The sequence below is a fragment of the Phallusia mammillata genome, chromosome 5, assembly GCF_965637545.1.
Source record: "Phallusia mammillata chromosome 5, kaPhaMamm4.hap1.1, whole genome shotgun sequence".
In the NCBI taxonomy this organism is placed as follows: domain Eukaryota; kingdom Metazoa; phylum Chordata; class Ascidiacea; order Phlebobranchia; family Ascidiidae; genus Phallusia; species Phallusia mammillata.
This window is the reverse complement of record NC_137256.1, coordinates 5,936,898-5,947,535: the sequence shown is the minus strand read 5'-3', so window position 1 is coordinate 5,947,535 and position 10,638 is coordinate 5,936,898. Positions and strand designations below refer to the sequence as shown.

The window sequence follows — 10,638 nt, the reverse complement described above, 5'->3', positions numbered from 1 at the left end:
TAAGTCGGGTTGCGTTTTTATCGATTATGGCTTGGCAACACTGCACATAGCCTTCATTTAAAAATTCGACTGCTTTGAAGAACAAACTATGAACCTACACACTATGTGACAACCTAAAACGCACGAATGGAAAATGCCACAATAAAAACCATTACTTGGTGTATTTTTTGGAAGTTGATGTATTTTCTTTGTGCAGTGCATTCGTGGCTGATTAAACAACCAACCATATTCATGCGGTGGGAACATACGATGAAAATGAAAACTAAAAAATAAAAGTACTGTTGACATTAATGTGGGTCACCACCGTTGTTATTGTGAAAAAGTAAGTCTTTTGAAGTTGTATCAATTTTAACATGATCAAATGGCATATTTTGTTGGCACATTTGTTTCGCCACAAGCTGCACAGTAGAGTTAACACTTTCCATGTTGATTGATGGTGAAAATCCTGCCGCTGTTTGAGGTAATGCTTCAATGAGGTTAGTATAATTGGGTTGGTTCTGCTGATCTGCACCATTGATCATTTTGATTGCACCACCTATTCCAACAGCTTCAGGAATCACAAAAGGATTGTGTGTATTTAAATCGGTATATTCAACTGTTACAGATTCTGTTGAAAACTGAACTTCCATTGGCTCATTGTCATCTAGCTTTTGCAACATGTTTTCAAAGCCACCAGTACTGTTATCAACACACATGCTACTATCATCAAAGACAGGACCTTGTGATATTGTCATTTTTGTGTCTAAATTCTCCCCTAAATTTATATCATTTTGGGCACCGCTTTCATGCTTGCTGGCAGTTTTTTCAGGCTTATGCGTTGTAGGTTTCTTTTTTGTTGCTTTTTGTGGTTCATGTTTCTCAGTGATTTTCTTGCTACTGGAGCCAGATATTTGAAGCTGTTGATCAAGTTGTTTGTATCTTGCAGACCACACCATAGATTGTCTTTCGCATACTTCAGGATACTGTTCCATGAAATGAGTATCTGGTTCGAGGCGTAAGTGCCATCCATGCCCAGTTTTCATTACTGCAATTTGTTCCAGTATGGATTTTACTTCCTCACTTGGCACTTTCAACTTCTTAATCAGTTCCCTTCTGACCAGGTACTTGTCATAGGAAAACAAACAGAGAATATAGTCCCTTGCTTTACACACAAGTTCGCAGGGTGTCCCTGATACAGGGCTTAGTGTTTTTGTTGGATACAAAATCTCACTTTTTACAATCCAACAGCCCTGTACTAATACAGCATACGACTGCAAGGACCTAACTACAGAATTTGGTTCAGGGCTTCCAGGTAGCAGCCGAAGTAGATGAGAAAAGTGGATAATTTTAACATTGCACATAACCGCACGTAACTGCTCGGGAAGAGACATGGTCTGCAAATTTGCCAAAGACAACACATTAGTGGGATTAACAATTGAATCTGTTTCAGCAGAGATGTAGTTTGGAACAATCGACTTTAAATAATCAGAGGCAGATAACATCATTTGTCCAAAATCTTCATTGTCTACATTGGAGCCATGAGTATATTCTTGGGTGCAAAACATTAGATTTCTTTCTCGTTTGGAGTGAACATCGTCTTTCGGGTGAATAGTAGCTGAAATCCATTTTTCCTCATGCAAGTTTTTCTCATAAGCAGCATATGATCTTTCTCTAGCAACACGAGCAGCTTCAGTTTCCGCTCCCTTAAATCGGACAGTAACTGCTTTGGCATCTTCTGCTTCATCCTGAGAAGAGTTGCCAGATTCTGCTTGAGCTTTCATTTGGGCTGCCTGAATTGCTCGCTTTTCCGCCCGATCCATATACCTAAAACTCGGTCTCATTTGCATAACTTCACTTATTGGAGTTAAATGCACTTGTCCAGCACTTATTGTTGCTGCTGCATATCTTCTCCCACATTGGGGAATGCAAGAAGATGAAAGTACTTGTGTGTCCATTACAGAGCTGTCAAAAGCCATGCCTTCACTTGAAGTCCCTGCGCATCCATCAACATTGATTGCAATTTGTTCTCCTTTACTTTGATCATAGTTAGGGCTGCTGACATCCAACAGGACTTCTAATTCAAGTTTTTGATGCTTTGGCTTTACTCTGGCAACAAGGCGAGCATCTGAGGAAAATGTTGCCTTTCTTTTGCAGATTGGGTACTGCAGAAGCTTTATGTTATCTGACAAATTTTTGGTCAGGAAAACATCAAGCTCTGCAACCACCTCATCACCCTCTTCATCTTTTACTTCCATTTGAGATATGCTATTTTTCTGCTACATGCTTTGTAGCCTTGATGTTAAAAAAAAATTTCAGTGCTTGAAACACAGCAAGTAACCTAAAATTGTAAAACATTGAATGCTTTTGCAAAAACTCATGTAAATGATATATATATTATTTACAAAAAACAGAACTCATCGAACACATAACAGTAAAGACCAATATCATATTTTTATGATTGCTTGCAGTTATTAGTTAAAGCAAAGCCAATATAATGATACAAAGGCTGTTTACTTAGTGAAATCTTAGTTTTAAACATAGTTTACCAACTTAAAAAGCAAAAGACCAAGCATTACTTTTTAACAGGAAAACAAAAAACATGGCAAATATTATTTACGTAAACCACTTTTTATTGTGGGTTATTCGATTGTATTTAATTGTAAGCCAATCTAACCAGTTCCGCGACATGCGACAACAAACGCTATTAACAAAATTATATATTTTACGTTTAATTCATACGAAACGACATTGAAATTTGGTAGAAGGTTCATGTCTTCGAGTAACTATCTAACACAGTGGTTCTTAACCGGGGTTTGATCGAACCCCAGTGGTTTGGCAATGCTGAATCAGGGGTTCGACGAAGGTCGTTTAGAGCATAACCACTCGCTTGATTCAAACTTTGAGGTTCTACTAGCTGCTTGTATTATTATGTCAGAATTTAACAAAATGACAAACAGTAACTGTTGCCACTATATTTGGTCAAAAGCTAATTGTGACCCACAAAACAAAATGGGTTAAAAATCCAGGATGTAACATGTTGGGGTTCGACCAATAGCTGAAGAATATCGTAGGGGTTCGGCCGGGTTAAAAAGGTTAAGAACCACTGATCTAACACCATACCATACCACACCACCCATCGATGTTTGATATAAAAGGACAAAACGGCACAAGAAACGTTGCCGTGACGCAACGCATCGCCCTTAGCCTGGGGGACAACCCTAATTTGGGACATATTTCACGTGTTAAATAAAAATGAAAAATATATACATTATTTTAATAAACCGTAAAGCAGTTAGGTTTCAGTTTTATTATATTTCTACAGTGTAGACCTAGTTTTTATATAAAAAAGCAAATGAACATGGAATTTATTTATTTTTGCTTGAGTGAATTTACTTTTACAGTCCAGGCAGAGGGTTGGAAGTTAAACGAGACCAGGGAGTCGAACCGCTTGTTACATGGATTCAGGTTCGGTTCGGGTTCACTTTGATTTGTTTTTAAGGGTTCGGGTTCCGTTCAGGTTTTTAGAAAAGTTTGATTTCGGGTTCGGGTATTGTTCCGGTTCCGGCAAATTACCCGGTCTGAACCGGTTTGCGGTTTTTAAACCGGTTTAATCCCCTCCCGTTTTTTGTTTTTGTCCATCATCTGCATTGCGTTATTAAACTCTTTTGACTGTGCATTGCAGATACTTTCAAATTTATTATTTTTGACACGCCCTTTAGCTGTTATCTTGCGTATCTTTAACTTCAGTGCGCTGTTTAAATAAGATCCCCCAAAAATAATACAGGCTGCATTTTTTACTGGTTCGGTTCCGGTTTACAAAATATAGGGTTCAACCCCGGTTCGTTTTTTTTCTGAAATCGTAATTTGCGGTTCTGGTTCGGTTCGGGTTTAATGAAATAAACCGCTCAAACCGACGGGTTCGGGTTCAGTTCCGGTTCGACTCCCTGATCTATACTATTTGTTGGTTAATTTTTGACATATTGCACACAAAATGGTAGCCTGTATGCAACAACGACAACAGGAATTTATAAGGGTAGCACAATTTTACATTATTTAAAAATTGCCTAACTTATTGAAATTAAATTGATTAATCCTACCATGGTATTCGGATTCAGTAATAGCTGTTGCGGGATATAGCCTAAATGATTCGAAACAGAAACCTTTTTGATGTAATTAAGTCATAATAAAGAACTTGAGTTTCTATACAAGTGGGCATGAGGAGTTCACGCAAGAAGATGTCAAAGCTTAAACACTCGTGAACTTTTTCAGTCAGTGATGTCTGTTATTTAAGAACTAAGGATAGCAAGACTTTGCTCGAGGACATTACCCTATACAGCGGTGCTGTACAGCAAAGCTGACATTTGTGATACGAATTGTTGACCACATCAAGACTAGTGCTGTCAACACGGGTTGTTTACCACGTTGTACAAGTTAAGGGCTCTGATAGCAAGCTCTGCTGCTGTATACCACCTCTGTTCGTTAGTATTTGAAAGACAATTTGTTAGCTTGTCTTACTGAAGTTAAGCGCACCTCATAACGATGTCTTCGAAGGTTCTAATGTAGCCAGTCGATGACATACTTGCTATCGTAGTGAAGCTTGGCTGCAACTTTGATCGAGTTTAATTGGACAACGAGGTTTTATTTATAAACCTAACTGCGGCTTTGGAGAAAAACAGTGTTAACCAACTTAACCCGTAAATCACGACTTCAAAGCAACGCTACTCGCCGGTTTCAAGGCGAAAATATGTGTGCGGGTGTACATCAATAATGTTTTGTAACTTGTCTCTAAGTACCCTATCACCATTTTAGCAATTTATTGACGTTAAAATGGCTTTTTTGCACTTGTGAATGCAAAGGCTGTGTGCAAAACCTCCCGTACACAAAAACCAATACCAAACACCTGGTGGTCGCAAAATTAGTCTCTAATTTTACATTAATAAGTAATAGGAAAAATAAATGATAATTGGTGTTCTTGATTCAGGTTTAATTAGCATTAACGAGATTTGAATTGGAGAGCCTGTTACGCCATGTTATGATATGACTACCAATTTCTGTCAAGGGAACATTAGAATTTTGTAACATAAACAGGAGCGACTCCAAATCATTAAAAAACCAAAACGTTCAAAAATTTCGCGTATTTTTCGGCCTAATTACTTCTTCCTGTTCAATGTGTTGTATTGTCGCCATTGCATGGCAGCATAAAGCATCCTTGCTCAGTCAATGAGCAAAACCGTATGCTTGACAAATGAATTTTATGGATAGGTCCCTGAAGTAAATCCTGTGATAATTTCGAAAGCAATCGTGGCGAATCCTCAATCAAACTAATTATTGGAAAGATTTAGTTTGTTGCCAATTTAGTCTTTTCAAGCAATAATCGCTAGCAATGACAGAAGGATAAGATGCGACAACAGCACCAAATAAATCAAGAAACAAACATGAAAATAAGTAGATAACTTAGTTCCGAACTTCGTTTAAGAACCACAGTAACTTAATGTGGAACAGTAACCTTAGAGAGAAAGCAGCAACGCACTTGTTGTGATAAACTAATCAGGTAAACGTATTCAAAATACTGCCAATAAGCGCTACTGCAAAAACAGCTGCGACTGCACAAGTCCCAAACGCTAACGCCGCATTACAAAGTCTTGTAAAATATCCGTAATCGGCATTATTCCAGCTGTCTCTGTCATCTTCAATTGCAACTTTGTGCAAAGCCTCAAGGCCCCCTTCGGATACGATCCACGACAAAACTCCTTCTTCGTGGATGATTTCTCCGCAAAATTCTATCAGACAGTTCACGAGGTCTGAGTGTCCCTGTTGGACGCAGTCAACCGCCAGGCCTGGAAATCAAATATTCCGTGTTCAGTTGAGATGAAGCCGAACAAATTTTAACGACCTCTTTTCGGAATAAAACATGTTTATGAATATTGTATATTGTAAGTGTTTATTCTTACTGGTGTAAAGTCAATTCTCAAAACCAAAAAATGCAAAGGAAATTTGTTAGACCAACAGTTTTACACTTTGAGAAGAACAATCCACAAAAAACGTCAAGATCATGTAATAATATCGAAACAGATACCCTCCAAGTAAACAGACAGATATTAAACCATTGCAAAATCACCGCTTTGGAGCATTGTATCTTAATGGTTTGCCCATAACTAGGCCTATTCATTTAAAGTTTCCAGTTTGTTTGCGGTCAATGTAAAAGAAATAGTTGTGCATAACAACAATAGGCTCACCTCCTGCAATGGCTATAATTGCGAATATTCGTCCCCACGTGATTTCGATCGTCCGGCTTCGAGGGCAATTGTTGCTGAACGACGTTTTGCGCACTTCCGCAGTGACAGAAGGGACATTCTCACAACTTTCATTTTCTGTCGCCTCATCCTGCTGCACAGAAAACCAGCAATTTACCGCGTTGTGACTGTTTACGTTTAGGATCAACTTTTGTCTTTTTTTGTGTATGATACAAAGATGATTTTAAGTTTAAAAGATGTTTCACACCGTTTCATTGCCTATGTTCGAGCAAAACTAGCACCCGTTAAGGTCCCTATATCTAGTAAACGTAAAATGCAGCCCATGTTGACTAAATACATAGCCAAATTTTCAGATTTCAGGAGATCAAAACAGAAAAATACTGTTAAAAAAGTCATCAAGTGTACTTTCTTGCGATTATATACAAGTCACAAAGTTGGATTGTTACACATGATTCAGCATGATTGTGATTTTGGCTCCAAAACCTAAAATATTCTATTAATTAACCTGGTTTTATTTATAAAACTTCGCACTGGAACACCCGATCAAGATTACACATGTCCAGTGTTTTTTAAGGTGTTTTGAAATTTCTCCAGCGGTTTCCCAAATAAGCAAATATGGCTATTTTTTGTTATTTAAATGAAACACTTGCGGTCTCTTAAAACTACTTAGCGGTCACCCAAACCAAACCAAAAAAAAACCCTGCACATGTCATACCATTTTCTCCTCGGTGGTTAAAATTTCGATGGCCAGTTCGGAAAAGACTTTGCGAAGCACATCTTCGGAACGGAGGGTTATTCCAACCTAGAAAAAAAACATGATACGTGCATGTGTTTCGTAACATGTAGGCTTTCCAAATAAGTCACATACTAAAACCTTGTGCTTCTTTGTAAAACACACAATGGCCATAACAGTGAAACAGCTCAGCAGTTTGCACTTTTATTTTGTTGTATTTTTATTTCCCAAATAGCTAACCACCCAAAAAAGAAAGAATATAACCTACTGACTTACCTGTTTTGAAATATTTCTGAAGAGGTGTTTGTTACCTTGTTCCAATTCGTTCACCACAAACAAAGAGTCCTCAATAATCCAGCGATTGTTTGTTTGTTGAAGCCGGCTCAATTTTACCCTGACGGAACAAAAATGTTAACTGATGGTAACAACAGCAATTGGTACGTTTGTACAAATACATTCATGTTTTACAGTCCTTTGGCAGGAATATGTTTAGAATTATACTACATAGTAGCTAATAATCAAAAAACCAACTTGTTAGCATAGCTTTTGCGCCGAAGCCTGTAAAGAATGTAATCACGACAAACGTCCTTGATCTGTTCAAGAGCCCGATCCTCCTTTGCCAAGTGGGCTGCTCGTAACGTGGAAAGCCTATCACATAAAGGTAAATCAGCTTTACGCATATTGACAGATGAACAACACGCATAAGTAACAATCTTGTCGTTAAAAGGGCGCTACACAAAATGTGAATGATTTACACAGACACAACCGGCACAGAAATCAATATTTCATAACCTCTTTGAGCCCATCATCACAGAAGGTCGACCAGTCGATGAATAGTGTACTGTGGCCCTGCGATGTTTTGCTGGATCGTAACGCAAACGTGAATCGTCCCGTTCAGCAATCGATACAATACGTTTTCGTTCGACGACAGGTTTGGTTTGGGTTTCCTCTGAAGCATCGTGTTCTGTGTTTTTCGAGAAATTTGTCCATACGCGAGGTGCCGCCTCCGAAATCCAGTTCCCAATGCCGATTCTTCTCTGTGGAGCATTTGACTGCGTGTGATCAACGGACTTTCTAGATTGGCGTCGCCTTAAAATTCCTCCTGGTGATTGACTGGGCAATTGTTCGCGGCTTGTGAAATTCTGAACAGATTAATGCTCAGTTAGAATCGCGTTTCTAACATTTAGCAACTTTTGTATCCTAGACGAATTTTCTTTTACGCGCGAGTTATGTTAAATATATCTAAAGGTAGCCTCGCGCCAATATCGTTCTTTAACCGACCAATGGCCCGCGGCTAGACCAAGTGGAAATTACTCATGCTGTGTTAAGGCTGGAAATACAACATCCTGATGTTAACGTGTCTACTCTATAGCTACAACCTTATACTGTACATTTCCACACAAAAAGCCCACTTACTTCCGATACAGGCGCGCCTTCCAGCTGTAAATCGATCTCCGAATCTGACTTCGCATCTGCCGTATCCACAAAAACTTGTTTGAGAGCCCTCATACTCCAAGAACTCGATCTGCTTTTGTTTGCGGTACTCTGCTGTGGTTCACATTCCAACCGGCCATTTGAAGACAAGCGGTTTCGGCCGTTTTGGGTTGAAGTGTGTGGACGGACCTCTTCGATAGCAATATTGCCCAACGAGTGGTGGCGTTCATAATCAGCACTTGGTACAGTTAAACTTTGTACGCCAGGTCGTACATTCTTCGCTGTAGACATGGCCTAGTACTAAGCTGAAAATTAACAGCAAGTACATATGCAGCAGCCAGAGAACACATACAAGCAGGCTTACAGTGTTATGTAATCTCAAAAGGCCTGCTCTTATCTGAAGTGGCAACAGTGTATAGCTTACCGATCAATACTGACAAACTGCGATAAGAGAGCATTCTTTAGCCAACCGGTTTAACCTGCTCTTTATTAATGCCTAATCGTGTCTATTAAGACACACGAGAAAGATAATAATTCACGTGTAATACGTCCGCGCGTGACCGCTGTGTATAAACCCCACACAGCGGAGATGATCCGGCAAACCTCACAGTAACATAAGTACTGCACTTATGTTAAGCAGTTTGATCCCGTGGGAAGTAGCGCTGTGGGTTTCTTGGGCCAAAAACTTGCCCGAGCTGTTCTGGTCTAAAAATGAATCGATTACTTCCCGCGAATGGGCCAGGTTTCGTGACCTTAAACGTACAAGCGTTTATGTGATTGCTGCGTAACAATGAGGAAGTCAACAGTTGTGCAGACTGCTTGACATACGACTGGTTCGACAAGTTAACACCGTTCTCATGTAATACTTGTCAACTATAACGCAGTTGACGCTAATCTATTTCCATCTGCCATGGTCTGTGAAATCTCACGTTTTCGGGTTTTCCGGCTAGTTATTGCGTGTCGGTTACCCTCCAAATAAGAACATTCGAATGTACTCATAACTACATGGCAATTATGTCATCTGTATTAAAATGTTTAGCCTACATACACAGTTTACTTCAGCCTCACACCATTTATCAGTCTAAACTACCTACTATCTGTCATGTCATAACATACGAAAACATTTCCTTAGCTGCACAATGTGCACATACACTTAGTAACTGTCTACAACCTGCGCGTCAATCTTATCATAACTGTATGTATACTCGCATGCTTCGCGTCTGGTGTGCGTTTGTTTATTTACTTTTCGAAATTACAGGCAGGAAGCTATCGATGGCCTAACCATTCAGCCTGAAGCATGTACACTGTCGACAGCTGTGATATTTTCACTTTACTTGCAACCAATGACTTGCATCTTGTTATAACAGTTTTTTACGCCGGCTGATTCTATATTTATGTAAGGGCCGTCTCGATTCCTAATCGTGCTCACGGCTTGCCTATCATATAAGCCTTTCGGGCCATATGAACACGTATACCTAGTTTTTACCCTAATCTATTTGAAGGCACCCTGGTCACGTTCAGTTTGGACAATGGTTGAAGTTAATTGTGACTTATCGACCTCCTATTACCCTGTGCACAAAGAAAGTGACTCGACACCATTGTGAAGAAGGTAGTTAAATGACAGTAAAACAATCCTTAACCGCGGAAAAAAGTCACAACAATGGTATCCATCATCTTATGTGGTTTCTGCACCTGCTAGTCTTTAATAAATTATAGTCACACTAAAGTTTTTCAATATTTTGACCGTTTTACCGCACAGTAGCCTATAGTTATACATCACAACGTCAGTAATAATCCAAAGCAGGGGTTTGCAACCTTTTTTACTGGGGGGGCAAATGCAATTACAATGGTTAGACCGCGGGCCGCACCTTTTTAAATAAAAGGTAATTTTACTTTGTTGCATATACCAAATATGCCTAACTACACGTAAAATTCGCATTTGATCTCAGCCGCATATTGTCAGGTCGCTGAAAAATAGCACAGGGCGCATTAATCTGCTCAAAAATACATAATAATTGGATTCGTTGGCCAGTAGGCTACATGTGAAATCCAAGGGTCTCTGCGGGCCGCATAACCTTTAATCAATGAGCCGCATTTGGACCGCGGGCCGCAGCCGCAGGTTGCACACCCCCGATCTAATATAGTATTGTGAATGATTTTGGTTCATAGAAAGCATAACAACACAGTTTGGTAAACAAATCCCGACACGTTTTTACCGTAGGGGTGAGAATGGCAGAG

General features: G+C 39.4%; 2 protein-coding genes across 2 annotated transcripts; both read right to left on the bottom strand.

Annotated features, from left to right (window-relative positions):
- Positions 1 to 142: 142 nt before the first annotated feature.
- LOC145227780 (DNA-directed RNA polymerase III subunit RPC5-like) lies at positions 143 to 2,345 on the bottom strand. The gene has a single exon (XM_080092686.1). The coding sequence runs from the start codon at positions 2,232 to 2,234 to the stop codon at positions 288 to 290; it is 1,947 nt and encodes a 648-aa protein (XP_079948812.1). The 5' UTR covers positions 2,235 to 2,345; the 3' UTR covers positions 143 to 287.
- A 2,971-nt stretch (positions 2,346 to 5,316) lies between these two features.
- Positions 5,317 to 9,747, bottom strand: LOC145227783 (uncharacterized). The gene is made up of 7 exons (XM_080092693.1): positions 8,383 to 9,747; positions 7,759 to 8,108; positions 7,498 to 7,614; positions 7,243 to 7,360; positions 6,949 to 7,035; positions 6,216 to 6,366; positions 5,317 to 5,816 (listed from the first exon to the last, which is right to left on the bottom strand). The coding sequence occupies exons 1-7, from the start codon at positions 8,689 to 8,691 to the stop codon at positions 5,527 to 5,529; spliced, it is 1,422 nt and encodes a 473-aa protein (XP_079948819.1). The 5' UTR covers positions 8,692 to 9,747; the 3' UTR covers positions 5,317 to 5,526.
- Between the last annotated feature and the right edge of the window lie 891 nt (positions 9,748 to 10,638).